This window comes from Alosa pseudoharengus, unplaced genomic scaffold (assembly GCF_046254945.1).
Source record: "Alosa pseudoharengus isolate Yale_2024_CS ecotype anadromous, Long Island Sound unplaced genomic scaffold, YU_APseudo_1.1 YU_APseudo_1.1_scf_4, whole genome shotgun sequence".
Classification (NCBI taxonomy): Eukaryota; Metazoa; Chordata; class Actinopteri; order Clupeiformes; family Clupeidae; genus Alosa; species Alosa pseudoharengus.
The window spans coordinates 42,320,750-42,343,733 of NW_027468774.1; the positions used below are offsets into that span (position 1 = coordinate 42,320,750).

At 41.7% G+C, this 22,984-nt stretch overlaps 2 protein-coding genes across 2 annotated transcripts in view; one reads left to right on the forward strand and one right to left on the reverse strand.

The window, feature by feature from the left end:
- col5a3a (collagen, type V, alpha 3a) overlaps window positions 1-2,363 on the reverse strand; it is a 72,829-nt gene extending 70,466 nt beyond the window's left edge. The window contains exon 1 of the mRNA XM_076266387.1: window positions 2,086-2,363. Within this exon, the coding sequence (XP_076122502.1) occupies window positions 2,086-2,167 (82 nt within the window). The 5' untranslated portion in view covers window positions 2,168-2,363. The remainder of the gene's footprint in view (window positions 1-2,085) is intronic.
- Window positions 2,364-13,637: 11,274 nt separating this feature from the next.
- rdh8a (retinol dehydrogenase 8a) lies at window positions 13,638-22,481 on the forward strand. The gene is made up of 6 exons (XM_076267181.1): window positions 13,638-13,935; window positions 18,426-18,587; window positions 19,531-19,710; window positions 20,192-20,285; window positions 21,111-21,294; window positions 21,585-22,481. The coding sequence occupies exons 1-6, from the start codon at window positions 13,830-13,832 to the stop codon at window positions 21,810-21,812; spliced, it is 954 nt and encodes a 317-aa protein (XP_076123296.1). The 5' UTR covers window positions 13,638-13,829; the 3' UTR covers window positions 21,813-22,481.
- Window positions 22,482-22,984: the final 503 nt, after the last annotated feature.

Sequence of the window (22,984 nt, forward strand, 5' to 3'; positions counted from 1 at the left end):
CCCTTTGAGTGAGATGTTTTTATGTTTAGGGAGATCAAAAATGTGCAGGGTGTAAAAGAGAACAGAGGAATCTGGAGCTGTGGAGGGGCTGAAGAAAGCCTTTCTTCCTCAGCTCAGCCCGTCACATGTGACAACAGACAACGAATGCACAAGTCACATGCTGTAAATAGGCAGCAGCATATGCCAGAGATGTGTCTCCTACGGAGATGTGTCTCCTACGCGTGTCTCCTACAGAGATGTGTCTCCTACAGAGATGTGTCTCCCACATGGACAAATATTATTTCCATTTATTTGTTTAGCAGTTAACAGACAACTGTAACCAAAGTGACCTGGTACAGGTATGTATTTAGTAAGTGTGTGTGTGTGTGTGTGTGTGTGTGTGTGTGTGTGTGTGTGTGTGTGTGTGTGTGTGTGATTCCTGAGAATTAAACTAATCAGTAGGTGTTTTTTAGTGCTGTGCTGTAGGAACAACACAAGCACAAGTTCCTACAGAACAGCACTAAAAAACACCTACTGATTAGTTTAATTCTCAGGAATCACACACACACACACACACACACACACACACACACACACACACACACACACACACACACATGCACACACACACACACACACACACACACACACACAGACACAGACAGTATCACAACAGAAGTGTCCAGAGGGTGGTGGTGTACTGCAGCCCTTTATCTTCATTTATGTGAACCACAACTCAACTCAGGTGAGCAAAACCCTTGTCTCATTCACTCACTGCTCTATCTGTCCTCTACAGGAAACTTAATATTCACATTAACTTAAACAACCCGCAGAGCCAAACCAGATCAGAGTCTCATCACTGGCCTACACTGAAGTGTCTGAATGTCTAATGAGGCAACACCATTTGTCAGGACTTGTTAGGGTACCTGCTATAGACTTCAAGACCAGAATCTGCAAGAGACAATCTCCTGCAGGGTTGAGACAGTCCCTAAGGCAACATTTACGGTATGGCTGTACTGGATAAAAAGCCTCATACCTAACTCTACAGCACACACACACACACACAATAATGTAAGGGCCATATCTGAGCAGGATTACACAAGGCCTTCACAAAGATTCCTGCAGTCCCCCACAAAACCATCTTTCCAGTAGCCTAGGCCTACTACCACCCATTTTGCAAGAAACTTGTAAAAGTAGCCTACTTAAATGGGGCATAGTATGAATGACAGGATTGGCTGTAAAGTGTTCTTATTGTTTAGGCATATCTTACATTGCCTGTTAATATGTGTAAATTAATTCCAATTTCGAGTTGCCTCTGTCACCCCAGTGAACAAGCCACTATTCTTAATGCATTGAATCGACAGTATTAGCGCACATCGACGTTAAAACCTCCAGTGTAGTTCCTGGAATTTTAATCTACTGGTGGTGCTCGGCGATCACCCATTCAATTACTTCTCAAGCTAACGTCAAAAGTTCCGCAGCAAACCGCCAAAGTTCACGCGCACACTTTAACATGACATCATAACTAGCCCGTGAAGGATTTCAACAGGAGAAAACTCAGCCAAGTTAATTCATCAATCTGTCATCATAGCATGGTGATGACAAATTAAAAACAGACAGACTAGAACGACAGAATTGTTCAACTCTACCTCAAATCCTGTTGATGTGGGTCAGACGTACTCGGATGGAAGTAATTCGTAGCGGAATAAACTCCAAAAATTGGCCATTACCCTTCCTGCCTTTAAAGCGCATTATCGCCTGTACTTGAGACTAATCCCAACCAAGTGAACAAGTTCAGACTAGCAGAAACGCTAATAATACCCATTCAAATCGAAATATGAACTCCCTACTGAAATCTCAGAAATATTTCAGTTAGCTGGTTAAAGTTACTATTCATTCAAAAAAGAACTTGTCATTTAAGAATAACTCATATTAAACGTGCCATCGCGAAAAACAAGACTAGAAGTGATCTAAATAGAACAACATGAACGGTGCAAATTGCCTACATGACGACATTGAATCATCTTTCTTCAAGAATATGTACAGAACAGAATAGACACTTTTTATTATTATTATTGAACAGGTGGTTCATTGCAGGTACTTTACCTCCTTGAGTGACTGCTGTATGTAGAATGATGAGGAATAGCGGTAATCTTCCCCACACCACTGTGCCCTTAACGCGCTCCATCTCTAAAGCGCAGAGACTACGTCGCCTCTGCACAAGTCTACTTCGTGATGCACGCAGAGAGATTAAATGTTTTGGAACTTAGAAGCCATGCGTGGGAGAGTTCAGCTCGAGCGCGCACAGCCTAGCCTTGCAGTTTCTCGAGCAACTGTGGAAAATAAGTGTTTTTCTTTTTTTGGAGGATCTTCTCCTCTCCTCCTCTGTGTTTGTCCGTCTCATTCAGTTTCGCCCTCTCTCTCTTTCTCTCTCTCTCTTTCTTTCTCCTTGTCTCTCTCCCCCCCCCCCCCCAGCCCTCCTTCTCCCTCCCCCAAAACGGTGTCAGGGCTCAGAGGGAGCAGATGAGAAAGCGTGCCTCCAGAGGACACATATCATAAATTACTTGTTGCTCCTTGGCAGACGCATGTTTGTTACTCCTGGTAACTTGATGTTCAAGGATGCTGTTGTGCAGGCCTTCTGCACACACTGAGATTTGGAAATTGATACCTGTCCATTTCTGTATGCAGAATCATCTCTAAAATGATCATAAGAGATGTACCTGAGACACTATTGAAGAAATATGAATTCCATCTGCAGCTGCAACTGTGCTGTTTAACTCTAGTGTATTTTTATGCACACTTACATGAATTCAATCTCATTGTGATGTGTTTACAGCCAAAGGCTCAATAGTTTGTTGAAACTTTAACCTTCATGACAGAGCAGTGACACAGCTTAACACCTGTGGGCAGTACGACAAGTATGAACCCAGAGCAGGTCGAGAGACTAAGTAAGGTTATCTCACCATCGGCCTTATCTCATTCCAGTGATTTTCCCCAATTCATAAGACGCTGTCTGCTGTAGGAGCGGGTCACTATAGATTCCCACAGCATAGCGCTCAGCATGTTTTACATGGAAAGCCAGATGACCTCTTGCAGTCCAAAACCTGCAGGGCTGATCTACACCAGTCCAAACCATCAGCACAAAGACATTGCAATGTCACCGCATTCTGAATGAAAGTGACATGAGAGATGGGAATGACAAATGTCTGGATGCTGACAGAACAAAGTGTTGCCGACTACCCCTCCCCCTTTTTTGATGATGGTTATTTGAAGGATGTATATCATTCTTGATTTGGAGCAGGAGAAAATGGGAATCTGCTGTTCTGGAAGCTCAGTAGTGTGAACCATGCCAGAGCCCTGATACACTAAAGCATCAGATGCTGCCTTAGTTCAGTCAAGACTTGCAAAAAGATGAGTTGCATAAAAAGAATGCTTGAATTAAAATAATGCTTTTAATTAAAGGAAGGACAGAAGGAAAGAAAGAAAGAAAGAAAGAAAGAAAGAAATACAGAATAAACCATGTTGACATCAACATATGATCAGGTCAAAACAGGCCTTTGTCAGTAGGCCAGGAAGAGCTCTTAAAGAGAATAATCTGCTTTGCTTGAGCCAAACCCTGCCTCTGACAGACTCTTTCCCCCCAAGGGGTCCACAAAGAGATGTGCTTTCCAACCACGGAATGGGGAGAGTGGGACATCCCATCAAAAACTCACAATTCTTCCCTTCATGAACAGAGCTTGTGGTGGCGGTGAGATGGCCCCATCTTTTCCCGGCGGGGATGTTCACTGTTGAGAGAGAGAGAGAAACAAAGTCCCTCTCACAGAGAACTGCGCTGTGCACGGTGCAAGTCATGACATCACCGTTTATAACGGAGTATGACAGCCACCTCTCTTATGTGGGTGAGTGCAGTGTGTGTGAGTGAGTGTGTGAGTGTGTGTGTGTGTGTGTGTGTGTGTGTGTGATTTTGACTGAGTAAAATGATATTTTACTCCTGAGAATTGCTGGGCAGCCACATCCATGAAAATGAAGCACTTGAATGTAGTCCACACGTTTGAGGCATAAAGACGGGAAAGAGAGGACAATAGTGTGGTCGGACATGAAGAAGGAGTGAGGGAAGGAGGGAGGGAGGGAATGGTGGAAAAAAATAGCAGGCCAGATAGTTTTACAGATTTGCGTTTATCCCCTAGGTAAACAAGACCCCCCCCCCTCTCCATCTCTCCCTCTCCCCTCTCTTCCTCCTTCCCCCTGCTCGCTAGCTCACGCTAAGCTTTCCTCAGTTCGCCTCACATTCCTGACAGGTTTTAGCAGATAGTTACCATGAGTGCAGTCCGAGCCGTGAGATGTGTGTGTGAAATTCTTATGGACTTTATGCTGTGTGCCCACATCCATTCGCAGGATTGTGCACAGGGCTCTGTACACACACACACACACACACACACACACACACAGAGAGAGAGAGAGAGAGCGAGAGTGGACACTTTTCTTTGTGCCTGGCTCAGTGGGAAAAGTCCAAGTCCTTATCCAGGGCTGGTGAGAAGCTCACGAGAAGCTCAAATTCATCTCTGTGAGAACATGCCTCTGTGAACTCCTCACCCCTGTCTGTGCCTTGCTCAATCTGGAGTAATAACAGGACCTGTAATGATCACTAACAGTACGTCCAAAATGATGACTCCTTGGTAGAGTGAGTACATCGCTCTGATTTTACATTTTTTTTAATCGGTCCCGAGTTATGAATATGTTAAACATATGCATAAAAATTTAACCAGTTATGAACCATTTTCAGCCATGAAGGAGCCAAAGAAAACCTCCTTCACGTAGAGTAGTAAAGAACTGCCATTACAGAGAGACAGCTCCTTGGTTTTCGTTCCAGTTTTCAGATGAAGTCCAAGATTCTTGGTCTGTGCGTGCTTCAGAGTGTATCCAACACTTACTGAAAAAACCCTGAAAAAAACCCAGGCAATTAGTTGTGGTGTCTCTAACTTTTCCACAAACTACAGCAATTATCAGACCAACAAGACATTTGGAAAAAACATTCATTGTTTTTCATTCAGCCATTGGGTGATTCTCTACTGCAACATTTCTCATGCTACTGTTGTCTCCTTGACAATACTGTAGGCCTAATAATGAAGTTTACTATGGCCTTCAGCCATGGAGTTGAACGTCTGAGTGAGATATGTTGACGCAAATTTGAGGCAAATTAAAATATAAAACATTCATTAAAAAGAAGTACTGCATTACATGTTCACTCAATCATCACGTACAAACTTGATATCAAACCTGACAGGGAAATAAATCGATTTTATACTTTGGCTGAATGGATATAAAACCCCAGTGAGGCAACAGAGAAATGCATTAATCATACAGGCTCCATTCACTCTTTCATTATCCAGCAGCTCTGTAGCCCAGACACCATATCAACATTTCACTGCCTCTGTGCCTCTATCAGTGCTTTTGTCAATCCCCACTAGACTTTAAGTGAGATTGGTGCTATACGGTGCAGCAGCTACAATTTGGAAGTGGTTCTGACAAGTCAGTCAGAGTGATGTATGTTTAGAGTGACGCAAATGGATTTTTGGTAATGCTGTACCAGTCTCTGCTTTACAAATTTATCAGTAACAAATTATTTATTCAGGCATTAAGTGTACGTGTGGAGTTTGCAATGTGGAGTGCTTTTCTAACTTTCTAGTCAAACCAATCACATCAGCTGCAGCAATGACAGACATTCAGAAATATCAAACACTATTACCGGTACATTAATGTTTTATTCATTATTAATGTTTAATTCATCATTATGTTCATTCTGCCATTTGACCAATGTTAGTTATGGTTCATTTCATTGTTACAAGTGTGGAGGGATATTTTCACTGCCAACTCAGTGGACTCTGTAAATCCATTGAGATACATTGGGAATCCCCCATACTGATTTGGGTGTGAAAGTCAGAGATGAAGGACATGTGGTCTGGATTGGAGAGTGGCTGGATTGGCTGCTTCCTCCATTCTTTTATTCTTTCAAAATGCTGAACATGCCAGAACAGGACCGCAGTCAGCCTGATGCTGGGAAGTATGCACCTGAAGTTTGAGAGTGATAAGCTTACTGACTCTTGTAACTTGCCAGATATAGATTTATTCACTTTTCCCAAGCAAATTCTCTTTCTCTCTCTCTCTCTCTTACACCATCTCAAGTGATCAACATTTCAAAGAACTTGTTGCTTTCAGGACATGGAAGTGAGATAATCATATTGCGTAATACATTTTCACTGTGAATGTTTGCCTTTTACCTTTGATGTCATTGGTATGCCAACTTAATGTCTTTGTTTGTACAATCGTGTGCAAGGTTAACATACTTTTAGAAAAAGGAGAAATCCTGAAATAAATCATAGGGTAAAATAAGTATCAACAAGTGTATCATTTAGTTGCAGTTATGCACACAACTAAATCATTCAGTGAAATTAATATGTGTATTGGAGGCTATGAGTAATCCAACTCCAGGTTATTTTTACTTGAGTAGATGCAAATACAAACTCATTGTAAGGGCGGTCAAAATTGGTGCAATTGACATGCTCACACAGGCCCTGAAGTCATCTGACAGCTAAACGTCCAACAACCCACACATCGGAGAGCCGTTGGAGTCAGAGGGTGTTTCTGGAGCTCTTCGAACAGGAAATTGATTCTTGCTTGCCTTGGACCAAAGCCAATGGGTTGTCAGTTAATATGGGCTAATCTGTCAAAAAATAACTATCATAACATCCCAGAAAGAGAGCCTTAACCTCACATACATCACACACGCTCTCATGGCAAACACATGTCACAGTCCAACGGGGCACTCCCTGGAACACACACCTGGCCCAGCACAGAGCCGTATCACAGCCAGATCCCCAACAAAGTCACGACGTGGGAGAGCCCTCCTCCACAATAGGAGAGATGTATCCCAGAGCTGCCTCTGACTCAGATGAAAGAAATCACTCCATTACTGCATGTGTCAGACACAGACAGATGGTTATATATGCCCCTGTCTTAAGGCCTCACCTGTTTATATAAATCTGCCCGTTGTCAAACGCTGTCCAGACCTTTCCGGAAGCAGCCGGGTGCGGAGTGAGCAGACCAAGCTGTGGAGGCAGTGATATCTCAACGCCATGTTCTGTCTCCCTCACCTACATACAGTATACTTCACTTCTACCACTCACCCGTCTAACCCGTAAATGCAAACATATATGCGATTAATTTAGATTAATTAATCACAGAGTATGTAATCGATTAAAAAAATTAATCTAATTAATTACATACTACATACTCTGTGATTAATTAATCTAAATTAATCGCATATATAATTTTTGCTGTGAAAGTATTTTAAATATTTAAATTCAAATGAATCATTGAATAATCAGCATTAGTGACATTAAAGTTCAAAAACTCTTTTATTATTATTTTCACTGTTCAAATAAAAGGTTTTTTTTTTATGAACTCCGGTGATATGCAAATTCCTTGCTGCAGACATTGCAGAGGACTTCAGGCCATTCAGGCCAAGTAAATGTTCCAATCAATGATCCAGGCAGCACGTTTTCTTCTCTCTCCTTCATTTTACAGTCTGACTAGAACGGCTCGGTGTCAAAGATCATACGGAATCGATTAATCTACACTAATTTTTTTAATCAGTTATTTTTTCTCAAATTAATTAATCGAAATTAATCAGTTATTTTGACAGCCCTAATATATATATATATATATATATATATATATATATATATATATGATGGCATACTGTTTTTGTCTATTCACGCTCAGCCTGACTGGACAAAACAGGATCAAGCTGAGTTCTTTCTCACCGAAAGACAAGGCGCTGACTCCTCTGCCTCAATGATGACATAAAAGAGCAGAGGGAACTTTTAATACTTCCGGTACTAAAAGAACATGTTCACAGAAAGAAGTGGTTGTCAGAGGCAGAGCAGTTTAATACTCCTTTGCCTTTGCTGTGATTCATGCCTATTCTTATAAATAGCAACTCCTGGGGTGAAGGGTGGGAAGACCGCAGTCACAAACAAAGTTAAGTTATTAGTAAACTCATCAACGGTAAAGCATGTTTAATATGTGTATATATACCATAAATGTTTTGATAATGTAAAAAATCAGAAGATAATGTGATTCTCTGCCCAGTCTGATGGACAGGTGGGAGGGCTTACCAGGGAGGTGTCAATTATCATAATTACAGATGGAGGACGGCGAAGCTAATTAACATGTAGGATCAAACCTCTTAAATAACCTCTGCAAACAATCAACTCCACCAGGACCAAACACACTGGCTCCTCATCTGTCTCTCTCTCTCTCTTTCTTACTTTCCCACTCTCATTCCCTCTCTCTCTCTCCCACTATCACACTCTTTCTTTCTTTCTTTCTTTCTTTCCCACTCTCACTCCCTTTCTCTCCCTCTCTCAATCTCTGTTCTCTGTCTGTCTCTTTCACCACTGTCTTTTTCCATGTCCCTCACAGTGCCCTTTTCTCTCTCTCTCTCAAAAGACTCTCTTTCACTCTTCTTTTTCTCCATCTTTTCTTCCCCTTGGTAGGCTTTTCTGTCTTTCTTTCTTTATTCACTCTCTCTCTCTCTCTTTCTCTCTCCCCTCCTCTTCTCTTGTGAAGTTTGCATTCCTCACCTTCTCAGCAGACAGCACACAAAAGAGCGGAGAGCGCCGCCACTGACCCGACGCAAACATTCCACTGCCCCTGGGTCACGTGGGCTCCGCTTGTCCTTTCAGAACCGGGCCCACCGCTGCTCACAGAATCTCCTCTTGTGTCCACAGGACTTTTAATATGTCAGAGCAGCACGATTCCATCCCTGCCTCTGCCATTTAAAGTGGTAATCGTGTTTTTTTTTATTTCATTTGCCCTGCAGCCACACATTGGTGGCCTGCTACAACTCACTTTTGTGACAAGTGACATGAAAAAGTGGTATAATGCTTTTATGTGGCACCATCAAGAAATTTGCATCAATTAATTTCCTGTCCTTATCATATCTTGCATATCTTGTTCGGTGTTTATTGATTTTCATGGGTGGTTATGATGTCAGTTTTATTATAATAGTAATATGTGATGCCTCAGTCGTTGGCAAATTATTGCATAAATGGTCAAATCTCTGCATAGTTTTGGGATGAATATGAGGAACCTGTCCAGTGGAAGCACAGAGCTTTGGTGAATGCCCCACATATTTAAATGTCAGCAGAGATAAGTGCATTCTGAATCTCTGCAGGCAGGGGCCTGCAAGGTGACACCTGGGATGTATGTGTGTGTGTGTGTGTGTGTGTGTGTCTGGTCAGGGAGGACTAGCCACCGCAGGCAGGGGCGGGAGAGAGGACTCAGGACTCAGCAGGACAACAGCCTCCGAAAGTCAAAGGTCACATCAAAGATCAAGGGTCAAATCTGGACGCCTCACTGACATAGCTTGCGGGCTTCCTGAGGCAAATTACCCACGAGACCTGGCCAAGGAGGAGAGGGAGAGACGGGCGGCGAGAGATGCTGGGAGGAGACTGGGAGGGAGAGGGAGGGTAAAGAGGCTCTCTAAAGAGTCTTCAAGAGCACGGGAGGATTATGAGAAAGAGTCTCTGGATGCAATAAGCGTGTGTGTGTGTGTGTGTGTGTGTGTGTGTGTGTGTGAGTGTTACTTGGGAGATGCATTTTATGATATATAAGAAAAACAGCATTTAATTTGCCTTTACAATGTAAGATGCATCATTGTTCTACTCATATGTTTTGTGTTTCACTGTTTCTTGAAATGTTTTTTTTTATTATTATCTAAAATCTCTTTTTTTATTATTATCTAAAATCTCTTGCGTTGTTTTTAACACATCTCTGTGTCCAGATAGGGACAACACAGTTTGTGTTGTTTCCTTTTTTTTATTTGTTACACAATATGTGTTAAAAATAACACAACTTGCATTGAAAACAACACAACTGGCGTTGTCTTGTAACACATCTCTGTGTCCAGAGAGGGACAACACATTTGTTTTAAAAGTGTATGTGTATGTGTATATATATAGATATGTGTGTGTGTGTGTGTGTGTGTGTGTACCCTCTTTCTGTTCACTCTCCTCATTTTCTTCGGCTCTTTGTAAGTGTGAAATACCAGAGGCATTGCAAGGAGGGTCCATAGCTCCACCTCATCAATCTGGCCTGACTTTTTTTCAAAAACACACACACATACACAGACACACACACACACACCTGTCCACTTTTCCCTCAGGTAACAGGCCAAAGCACGCCAGGAACGCTGGCCTTGTCCATCTTACACTGTCCTCCTGAGTTTACCACAGTATCAGCTCAGCCCATCACTCAAGAGCCCCTGATAACACAACCTCTCACATAGCCCACTCACATATGCATCGAACACAGAAACTGAAAACATGCAGAACACAGAAGCAGCAATCTCACCGACTTTCAATACAAAAAAAATATTTTCTCTCAATTCAAACAGTGCTGTGCTATATTGTTTTCTCAGAAAATCAACTTGCCGTGGGAATATGGTGGTTGTGCGCCAGCCTCAAAAGAACAAATGATACTACCGGCAGTCTTGTGTAAATAGAGACTAATGACTAGAGGTCTACACTGAAGAGCAGCCAATGAAAGAACACTAATTGGTAGTATACTTTAGAATACCGGTACCAATGTGTATTTCTTTCATTTTGGCTTGTGAAGAGATGCATTGATGTAGGAAGGAGACATTATTAATTATAAGTTATTAAAGTGTAACCTTATATACTGAGTAAACCAAAATATAGGGAAGCAAACTGGTCTATATTTTCAGATACATTCTATCATAAAAACAAACTCTGCTTACATGCTTTTAAGACTGGAAGCCTTTTCAATTTTGCTAGTTGTAAATTATATCCAATATTTTGCTTTCATCATGATCCCATAGAAGCTGCCTTTCCAACATTTAATTTTTTTATCTGACCTTTATTTAACCAGGGAAAAAGAACACATTGAGATCATTATCATTACTTTTTCAAGCGGACCGACATAAAATACCCAAACTGCAGGAAGAACACAAAGGCCCACTGGATCTACGGCTTCTTAAGTACTTGTTACCCTTTTATTAATTCATTATTGATATTATAACCATAGATGATGTTAGCACTTGAATAACTTGGCAAACAGCTACGAAACATATGCTCAGCCTGCAAAGATTTGTGTGTCAAAGATTTGGCTAGTCTGTTTCCTCTGCCAAGGTGTAGATGAAGACATCAACAGACATGGAGAACTACATAATGCATTTAAGAACCTTAATATTGTGCATTTTTTTAATTAAGTCATTGCAAGAGGGAAAAAAGTGCCTTATTGCTGTTGGTCAGCTGCTTTAGTGCTCATACTGTGTTTGGAGCTGCTGTCCCATACTCATGAAATGCATACCCTGAGGGGGACATGGTAGACTACCCTTAAAAACCTGTGCGGAAGTCAATAACTGTTAAACATGCTGGCAAATGCCAAAGGAGACAGGCCATTAAATAACACGCGTTTAGTCAACAGCATAGGAAGATAGGATAGGAAGGGACCGTTCTACACAATCCAGAACACTGCTAAATTATGGAACGCCAAGAGAAAAAGAAAATTGGCGAAAAGGTGAATGAAAGAGAGTAAAAGAGTGGAGGAGAAAGACAGAAGGAGGGCCAGAGAGTGTGAGTTGAGAGACAGGCAATGAGTGTCATTTTTACAAAGCAGGTTTATGGTCTTGCAGCTGTGGCTAAACAGCGCAATGACAGAGACAAGCCTTGACATGGGAGTGACCTTTGTTCTCAGAAGCTGATGATCTTGTCACCTGCACCTTGACACCTCTCGGTCCATTCCAGCCAAAAGTTCTATCCCACATGTGTGCTGCTGAACCCCTGGGGGGAAATACTCCAATCTCATAGACAGCTACGGTCCAATTCACACACATAATTACTTCTTTGAAAATAAATTACGGTATGCTCAATTCTACATTAGTCTAATTGGATTCCCTGATTGATTATTCTGTCCAGACAGGTGTCACAGGTCACTAGGCGTCAGAATGTAGGGAATAGATTGTCGTAGGCCTACATACAATTTCAATATTTTTCCTTCCATGAAATGACTTCTGCTGCAGTACCTAACCTGTAACAGCAGGTGGCAGTAGAATCATGGCTTTACTAACATAAGTCGAGGACTACAGTATATCAAAGTGGAGAACCCTTATTTATAGTCTATGTGGAGAACACAAACTGTTGTGTGTAAATATGCATTTGGTATAGAAAATTTAATATATTGTGAAATGTTGATCAATGTTGAACATCAAATAAAATCAACTCAAATATGGCACAAAGTGCAATAAAAGTATATAGAGAGGATGACAGGGTTATCTTATGTTGGCAACTGCCCAGGATTTTTTTCTATCTATCTATGGTCTGTAAAAAATATGTCTACTTATCTTATCTGATGAAAGCCAAATTGCGTCAACCAACTTACATGAACACATTCATAATAATATGCATAGCCTACAATCTTTTACTTTGAGAAGTCACCATGAAGTATTTTTTGCAAAATTTGAAATATGTTTGGCTAAAATGCATAAAATGCTGACTAAAAATTGTAAAACCCCTTTATTATATTTCAATAAAACTTTGTCTTTGGCTCGGCAGACTTTATTTAAATATGTAGACCTATTTATGGCTTACTGGAAGTCAGAAGACAGGTTGAAAGGTTTTTCTAAAAACAAGTCTCTCTCTCAACTGTAAGGAAGTTTTTCTCTCTTGTCCAGTTAGACTCTTGACTCTTGGGGAGTGCTGTTAATCACCACCAGTATAGGTTTGAGTCTGTCCGTTCAGGTATTTTGTAATGCAGGCTCTTGCACAGTATCTTTAATCCATATCCAGTCATTTCCAGTGCATTTAAACACAGAATGTCCTTTGGGAACACACAGAAATCATGACTGACACACACACACACAAACACACACACAAACCTCACCCAGGTGATGAATATTATATATATATATATATATATATATATATATACTACATGGATTATAAAATATAATGTTTACGCACGCACATGTTCTCTGTCTCTCTCTCTGTATGTATGTGTATATATGTATATATATATATATATACACACACAAGAACTCTTTATTTGGCTTTGTTTGCATACCTAGGCCTACCTGATATATGAAAACAAAGACTCCATTAGCCTACAGAAAGAAAGGGAACATTAGAACCCTACACAATTACTAACAATAACAAAACTCTCAGTTTTCCCGTATAGTAGGCTATGTTTGTAAACACAGGAAACATGTCCTCACAAAGTGCTATTTCGTAAGCATTGGGTAAGGCTGTAAATGACATGTACGTCGGTAGATGTCATGCAAAACTGTATAGTACTGTATAGTACTACTCCTTTTATTATCTAATTGAATTGAATTATCTTGAATTTCCCCTTGTGGATCAATAAAGTATCTATCTATCTATCTATCTATTATCTGGAAAGTGTTTGCTTGAGAGAGAGAGAGAGAAAGAAAGAAAGAAAGAAAGAAAGAGAGGGAGAGAGAGAGAGAGAGAGAGAGAGAGAGAGAGAGAGAGAACACGTGCGTGAGTAAACATTATACTTTATAATCCATGTAGTCGGAATAGCCTACTTCTTGGTCGTACCCTGCCCATAGAGAACGTTACCGTGAATTGTCTAAGTTTTTGTTGTGGTCGATTTTCTTTGACATGTGACTGCATTAGCCTACTTGCTCACATGGCTGCCTTGTTGCATGATCCGCTTTAGTTTTAAAAGTCCTAGGACCGGACTTGCTTAGCGACAGCAATCCAGTGCAGGGACCCATAAGGGCGCACAATCAAGCCGGGCACACCATGGCGAGCAGTGGGCAAAGAGTGGTGCTGATCACCGGTTGCTCCTCTGGAATTGGGTTACAAATTGCCGTCCTACTGGCCAAAGATGAGAAGAAGCGTTACCATGGTAAATACGCTCTCTTTACGTTGTTTCATTTCTTTCAGCAATAACAGCAGTCTCTTTCACAGATGTTTTGTGACGTTTTTAACAGTTAGCTACAAAATGTATGGAATTTTGGCAATATTTTAATATGACTAGGCAATGTGATTTCCGACGACACCTAAAGCTGTCTTTATGGGAGTTCGTTAATCGAACTGTTGTGAGCAGCCTCGTCCCGTCTCCCCCCTTATTCAGCTATTACCATCTGAAAGCGCAGTTTCCAGGGTACGGCTACACAAGGATGCCGATTTCCAGGCGGAGATCACTAGAAAGACTGCCAGTTCTCTTTCAAGTGACTTCTCCAGCACAAAGCCCCCTTTATCGCACTGAATTGTAGACCGCTGCCCCGGTTTAGTGCCGTATCTAATGTGCCTATAGAACACATAGAGCGAGTGTTGGGATAAGGACAAAGTTTGAGACCTGTACAAGCGAGGGCTCACTCCGAAAGCACGGATTGTTTGAAGTCTTCATCGGGATTCACGGGGGCAGAAGACTCCCATACATTGTTCGCTCTACTCATATCCACCTACGCGCCTTCTCAATGTCACTACCAATGCGTTTCAGTTTTATTTATTTAGTCCAGCTGTTGTGATTTTTTAAGCGTGAAACAGAAGTGGCAAACGCTCCCTACGCAGTCTCTCTCAGGAGATAAATCTGGTTGAACTTTGCCCTGTTTTTTTTTTTCTGAATTGGGAAACGTTGCAACATTGTGGCTCTGTGTGAGCGGACATGAAATCCACGGAGATTAAAAAAAATGTTGGTCGTAGCTCTAATGAGTACCAGTTTTGGAGGAGTCCTCTCAACGAATCCAATTACTAGGCTGTGTGGTCCACTTAAGAATGTTAAAGCTGCCCTCGCATTACAGTGAGAGCCACTGCAAGAACAATGGAATGGTTGTTCTGTCAATACAGGAAAGCACTTGTATGTGTGGCTCTTCATGAGGAACAGTTGGGATAAAGATTGCCCTCGAGGTAACTCCAGGTTCACAGAGAAATGAAATGTAGGCTACTCAAAGGATTTCTAAGACTCCTTTTGTCTGTCATCACGCTTGTACCTAGGTATTTCTTTTTATTGCCTGAAGACTTGCTTTCCCATTGCACGATATAGCAAAGTGGCTGTTCTGGGTTGTTGCCTGTTGAAAGAGTGCATAAATGCCACAGGTCAGCGAAAGCAATAGCACCCTAATTGAACGGAACTTGTTCCTGGTCTCTCACCGTCAGTGTTGCCACAGTTACCTTGAAAAAGTAATCTGATTACTGATTACTCCTTTAAAAAGTAACTTAGTTACTTTACCGATTACTTGATTTTAAAAGTAACTAAGTTAGATTACAAGTTACTTCATTAGTTACTTTCAGCAGCTGCCGACAACACCCCCACCGCCTCAACATAAAAATGATAACCGGTTTTGCCAATACTCACTATACTGGAAGTGCATTTTAACAGTAATGCCAACAATGTATAGCAGACATCCCAACCTAACCTACTTAGATACTGAAATGCAGATGTTTGTTCAATAATGTCTAGTCAGTATACACCAAATAAGGAAGGCCTATTGATAGAAATTATGATAGTAAAATATGTAGATTTTTGTAGTTTGGCCTTTTCATGTAGCCTTGGCAACTAGCCATCTAGTAGCCTATAGGCCTGAGTAATATGCAAATGAAATTACACTTAAACTCACCTCAACAAGTCTTTTGAAATCATTTAACCCGCCGTGAGCAATGCTAAAGTCACTGTTACAAACAGTGCAGTGTGCAATACTATCATTATGTTTTATTCTTATGAGACAATTGGGTAGGCCTACACTTTTGTGTAGTCTGATGAGAAATGGGTCTTAAATGTTCCTTTTTGAGGGGCACTGACTCTGCCATGACGCTCCTGTTCCTAGATACACTAACTGAACTGATTAATTAAGTTCGGTAGAAAAGGTCTGGCTTGCGTGCTCTTGTTCGCTCTAGGTTCCGGGAGATTTTATGTAATTTGCGGGCGTCAGGATATCAATATGTGGGAGACTCCCAAAACTTCGGGAGACTTGGGATGTCTAGCTAGACAGCACTTTGTCGCCAGCACAGAATGTACAACGTACCTTAATGTTGTCATGTTTAGCTGACACAAACTCAAAATAATGACTGTATAGATAAAACGTGCATCTCTCTCCTCCCTCCATTGTTGTTTACGTTTGTGTCGCTGCGTGCTTTTACACGTGAGTTGTCCTCAGGCTGACAAGAAAGCAAAGAATATATCTTTTTACCAAGGAAAATGACAAAAATAGTAACGCACTGTGATTTAGATAAGTAACTTTAATCTGATTACTGGTTTGTAAATAGTTACTAAGTAACGCGTTACTGGCATCACTGCTCACCGTGGGATCAACCAGAGGGTTATGGGTAAAAAGAAACATTGCGCAAGACTGGTGGTGGGCGCAGTGGAATAAGATGAGAATCGTCTCGGGCCCATAGGACCAAATTTGGAAGGGGTCACCTGTAACAAAACAGACTCCTTCCACAAATAAAACAAAAACAACAAAAACAACTGGAAACAATTAGGGAGCTATTTTCAGTGGTTTCACAACTGTGATAGATTAAAAAATGGAATATTCTTCATTTACCGACAAGTTTCCCTTTCCCCTCACAAAACATAAAGGAACACAAGACAAATGTTGTTCTAACTAAAAATAGGCCTACTTTCTGTATTTCCATATGCAGCTCTTACTGAAAATGAACACATAATATGTTTCACAACCCAACATGGGAGAGTTGTTGACATACAGTATAATGCTGTGGCGTTTACATAATGTTTTGCAGTAATCCTTCCGTGATGTGTATCTTGTCTGTGAGATTAGAGAGATAAAGATCTGAGATTACACCCTGGTCTCTGTGGAGTCGATAGGCAGGAACTCTGATAAGCCTCCCTTCAGTGATAGAATGCACTGTGTATGTGGGTCACTCTCATTGACAGGTCCAGGGTCCACCAGGGAATGGGGACTATTTGGATGTAACAGACATCTGTTTGCTTATCTGTCCAGAAACGCTTAGGGTGATGTTTTTTACAGAAATGATTGAGTAAATGTGTAATCACATGATGGTTGAGGTTTATGTATGTCTCTCTCTCTCTCTCTCTCTCTCTCTCTCTCTCTCTGTGTGTGTGTGTGTGTGTTTGTGCGTGTGCATGTGAGTGTCTGTCTGCGTGTGTGTGCATGCGTGCGTGCGTGCGTGTGTGTGTAAATAGGTTAGTCAGTGTTAGTCATTGGTCTGCATGTTACTCAAAGTGGTTAATAGATAATAGAAGTGGACAACAGTAAAAGGGTGGCAGAGTTTTTTATGCTCTCTTAATCTCTGAAAATGATAAATATTACATTACTACGTTTACATTTTTGACATTTGGTGACACTGACAAATTATCCATAAACAATTGTAAATAGACCCTTTCAACTACATAAACAAACATGTGTCCCTAATTAATTTCCGGTGACACAGAAAACAACATTGAGCTAATGGTAACTCCGAGATAAACAAAAATGAAAACTAAAAAAAGTGTTTAAAGTTGACATTTTGTTGAGTACTAAGCTCAAGTCCAATATATATATATCTCTATCAGGGTTTCCGTTGTCCGGTAATTACCGGACATTGGCCGGAAAAAAAATGAAATGTCCGACAAAATTAAATCTCTCCGGTCAAATTGTCCGGTAATTGGCTAATAATCCCGTCCCCTAACGCAATCTGAATTTGAGAATAAGCCTTAATATGTATGTATACGTCCTCTGGCTATGTTTTTAAATGAACAGGCCCTACCGTTAAACACGCATAGCCTATGCTGCATTTCAAATAGGAAGCGCACGCTTAAAACGTAATTAACACCTAATTGTAGTGGTGGATAGGATCTACAATTAGGTGTTAATTAATATTACTACGCTAGGTCAAAGTACTCCCAAGTGCTATTGCGCCACACATTAGTTCTATTGTTTATTCGCTTGGAAAATCGCCACGTTTCATGTTGTTTGACCGTAGACATTTTAATCAACTACTCGTGTAACTGCATTTAAGTCGGGAAAACGTGGATGTTTTTGATTACTTCTACGTCTGGCTACGTCTGAGCCCGCTAGCATAGCAACATGCTAACACATTCGCGCCGCGCACCAGAGCGTTTGAATTTTCCTCAATTTGACTAATTAAGAAGCGATAATAGGATATTTGACCGGCATATCATCAAAATGTCCGGAAAACGAAACCTCTGCCGGTCACTTTGACCGGCACCATTTTTTTCTAGCGGAAACTCTGATCTCTATATAACTCATCTCCCTTGATTTCCAACGGAAACCCTCTAGGACCAGATTGAAAGGGACTATTATTAAATTGTACAGTTATACAGCAGTTTTCCATCTTAAATCCACTGTAATCCACTCACACTGTGAACAATGCACTGTTTAATGACTCGCTGCATAACTCCCTCCACTGCAGTCATTGCCACTATGCGCGACCTCAAGAAGAAGGACAAGCTGGTAGAGGCCGCGGGGGAGGCCTACGGAAAGACCCTGACCCTACAGCCTCTGGACGTCTGCAGCGACGAGTCTGTCCAACAGTGCATCAACAGCGTGAAGGACCGACACATCGACATTCTTAGTGAGTGCCAGAGTGGCCTTTTGGTGTTTTAAGCCCCTATCGTCATCTTCTAGGCAGTGCTGCATGGAAGGCACTAGGGTTAGGCAAGGGTTTGGGTTAGAATTAGGGTTAGGTTTAGGTGCCTTGAAGTCAACGGTCGCAGCGCTGCCTTGAAGTCGACGGTGGGACCGTAAAACAACATAGAGGGCCAGAATGCCAGGCTAGCAGCTATCAGAACCCAGCTCATTAAGTGTGTGAAATAAGATTGTGAAATTTAGTGGTGTGAGTTTGTGCATTGCTGTGGCATTGAACAATGCCCCGCCCCCCACTTCTGTCCCATATCCATCTTGTGCCCAGATAGTTCCGTCATGCTTTCAAGTCATGGGATGACACCTTGTGGTTAAAGTTGCGTCATGCATCTCACGTCAGTTTTCATTATCAGACAATTACTCATAGCAGTGCCAAAGCCAGTCATCAAAATTTAATTGCTGCTATTGTCAGGCCAGGGGGAAGTCATGCGATTTTGTTTTGCAAGTGGGTTCCACAAGTGGCTGAAGTGAAATGCTTTGTGTGCCAAAGACAAATGCCAAAGCCCAATGTTGCTCTGTCAGCAAACAAGTAAACAGCTCCAGTGGAATCTAGGAGAGGGGGCAGTAGTATTTAGAATTAGAATGTTGTGTACTGACAATGCCAAAATTTGGAGAACTGCAGAAAATTATAAATATTTCTTTGATAATTATTAAATGCTAAAGGAGTATAAACTCGACGGATTAAATACTAGATGTAGCTACTGGATAGCAGTTGAATAATGGCAAATTGCTTCTCCACATCATCTTGTGTGTGCCATAGAGCTTTAATCCATTGTACAGTACATGTTGTAGTCCTTGTCCATTTTGCCCAGTGTAGAATGAAAGGTTGAAGCATGTTCCAGGAGTCTGCCATTTAAATGAATAGATTTCTTTAGTCAACAATGCAGGAATCGGGCTGCTGGGTCCTATTGAGAGCATCAGTATGGAGGAGATGAAGAAGGTCTTTGAGACAAACTTCTTCGGTGTGGTGCGCATGATCAAAGAGGTGATGCCCGATATGAAGAAGCGCAGGTCTGGCCACATCGTCGTCATGAGCAGCGTCATGGGCCTGCAAGGTACGGCAAGCAGGACCAGACACACAGAGCCATGGATAGAATACATGATCCAGTGATTAAATCAGATGCTTCAGACATTTAGCTATGTTTTGGGTTGTATATGTAGTTTTGATATAAAATACTAGTTTTATTTAGATACCAATGTCAACAGTACCATTTATGGTCTTGGTTGAAGTGCTAATGTTGTTTCCAAAATTACAAACTAGTATCCTGGTAACAAAGAAAGAGCAATGTCAATAGCAACATTTACATCACATGTCATCAATAATGGCCACTCACAGATCAGAGGGCTAGTTCAAGCATTTTATCAATGATGTAAGCCCAGAGGATAATGATGTAATCAATAAGGACACTAGAGGTCTGTTTCTGTCTGTAGAAGCACTTACGTGAGTAAAAATCTATATCTAGTTGAACTGTTGTCTGTAAGAAAATATTTCACCCCAGATAGCTTGTCACCGTACGCTATCTTATGTTCGTGCAGGTGTGGTGTTTAATGACGTCTACACAGCCTCCAAGTTTGCCATGGAGGGATTCTGTGAGAGCCTAGCTGTGCAGCTGCTCAAGTTTAATGTGAAGTAAGCACCACCACCCCCTATACACACACACACACACACACACACACACACACATATACACACTCACACACACAAACACACATGCACACATACACAGAGATACACTCACACTCACACACACATACACACATATACACACTCACACTCTCTCTGACACACACACACACACACATATACACACACACACACACACTCCCTGTCTAACACACCACACACACACACACACACACACACACACACACACACACACACACACACACACATACACACACACACACATACACACACACATACACACATACACACATATACACACTCACACTCTCTCTGACACACACACACACACACATATACACACACACACACACACTCCCTGTCTAACACACCACACACACACACACACACACACACACACACACACACACACACACACACGCACACACACACACACATATACACTCTTGTGCACACATACACATACACACACTTTATCACACACGCACACACACACAGACACACACACGACACACATTTGCACACACACTCACAGACAAACTCACACACACACACACACCACACACACACACACACGCACACACACACACACACACACACACACACACAACGCACATACACACATTTGCACACACACTCACAGACACACTTGCACACACTTGCACACACACACACACACACACACACACACACACACACACACACACACACACACACACACACACACACACACACACACACACACACAGCATTTGCACTCTCAGCTCAGTAGCACTCCCTTGAGAGGCCAGATCTCTTCCCTCTTGGCAGCGTGTCACTGATGGAGCCAGGGCCGGTGCACACCGAGTTCGAGACCAAGATGATGGAGGATGTGGCGAAGATGGATTATCCCGGGGCGGATGCGGACACTGTGCGCTACTTTAAGGACGTCTACATGCCTTCCTCCATGGACATATTTGAGGCCATGGGCCAAACTCCAGAAGACATTGCCAAAGTAGGTTGATCTTCTAGCTGGCAGCCATAAGCTATAAGGTCATTTTGGAATACAAGCTTCATACATAACCCTGGCAGGTTTTTAATATGGACATGTTGCTTTTTTCTAATATATTCTAAATGTTTCCTCTTCTTCAAATCCACTGCAGGGATTTAGCTTAACTAATGTAATAACTGACTTATTCTTGACTCATCTCAACTCAACTCAATTTCAACTCTTCTCTCTCTATCTTTTCTCTCTCTCTCTGTCCCACTCTCTCTCTCCCTCCCTCTCTATGTGTGTGCAACCAGTGCACCAAGAAGGTGATCGAGGCCTCTCGACCCCGCTTCAGGAACTTGACCAACAGTCTGTACACGCCCATCGTGGCCCTGAAATACGCCGACGAGACAGGCGGCCTGTCAGTGAACACCTTCTACAACCTCCTGTTCAACTTCGGCCCGCTCATGCACATCACCATGACTATTCTCAAGTGCCTGACGTGCAGTTGCCTGCGGAGGCGCACTATCTCTCCAAACTGACAGGGGGCAGCAGTGAGTCGTCTTGGCTCAGGCTCGCTCTCGATCACACTGTTCCTGGCTGTCTGTGAGTTCAGTTTAGCGGGTTAAGAAGCATTACAGTAGAGCACACTCAGTCAGATGCATGCAGCTGCATTTCGTGCTAAATTGTAGTAAAATGCTGGGCAGTCCAAAATCCATCCTCTCTCCTACAGTAACTTCCTGGAAGTTTGAAATCCATCCTCTTATGTAAACACATCACTGTATCCGTGTATAGGAGGGGGCTGTTCAGAAAACGTGGGACTTTCCAGTAATCATCAGTGCAGACATTCACTAATCAAGACCAAACAACTCAAATGACTCATGGGTAGCACAAATGTATAAGCTGTATGAAAGATGTGATATAATCAGTTACACAACCTAACACCACACAGCATTGCACACTACTGAATTCAGACACATTGTAGGTACAGGTATCAGTGACACCTACCGTGAGACCCAAACAATCAGCTAGTTGCTCTGACCGGTCAGTGCAAGTTGTTCACGGTTACTTTTATGTGGTGTATGGCTGCTGTTAAATCGTTTCTCCTGTCTTTATTTTGTAAGCTGTTTTTAATTTTCTTTTGTGAAGAAGTAGTTTGAATGTGATATTTGGCAGGCATAATTTTGAAATAAAATAACATTTCAATTTGATGGATTCACCTATCTGAAGTATACTTGGAGGTGTATTATGCTGTCCTGAACATGTGCAAGTCAAGGTGCCAATGCGCAATCAGAAACATGTGTTTCAAAAAATGAAAAACAAATAATGGATTGAATGGGCCAAGTTGTTTCCTGTGAAAAAAAAAACATTTTATTATAGCACATTTCACATTTCTTCAATGTTTGTCAAATCTATTACATCTTAAGTTTTATTTGGAGCCATGTATTTGATCACATAAGAAGCAGAAACATTGACCTTTAAAGTTTTGAGATGTATGACAACACAACATGTGAAAAGTCTATGGACTTGACGACAATGCTTTTCATCAACAGTAGAGGGCAGCAAAGTCCTTTTTGCCACAGCCCTGTCAGAGAGCCATGCGATGCAGCTCTGGGCTGGGAACAGATCCTCGTTGCTGAGAAAAGCATAGGGGGAACCGTTTCAGCCAGACTAGAGTGCACTTGAGATTTCTAGCGGTCAGAGTGTGTCATCA

Excerpts from the sequence above, each read along its gene's own strand:
- rdh8a (XM_076267181.1), top strand. The coding sequence starts at position 13,830 with ATGGCGAGCAGTGGGCAAAGAGTGGTGCTGATCACCGGTTGCTCCTCT. Across the intron at positions 20,286-21,110 it reads CTGCTCAAGTTTAATGTGAA|CGTGTCACTGATGGAGCCAG; the intron begins GTAAGCACCACC and ends CCCTCTTGGCAG. Across the intron at positions 21,295-21,584 it reads CTCCAGAAGACATTGCCAAA|TGCACCAAGAAGGTGATCGA; the intron begins GTAGGTTGATCT and ends GTGTGCAACCAG.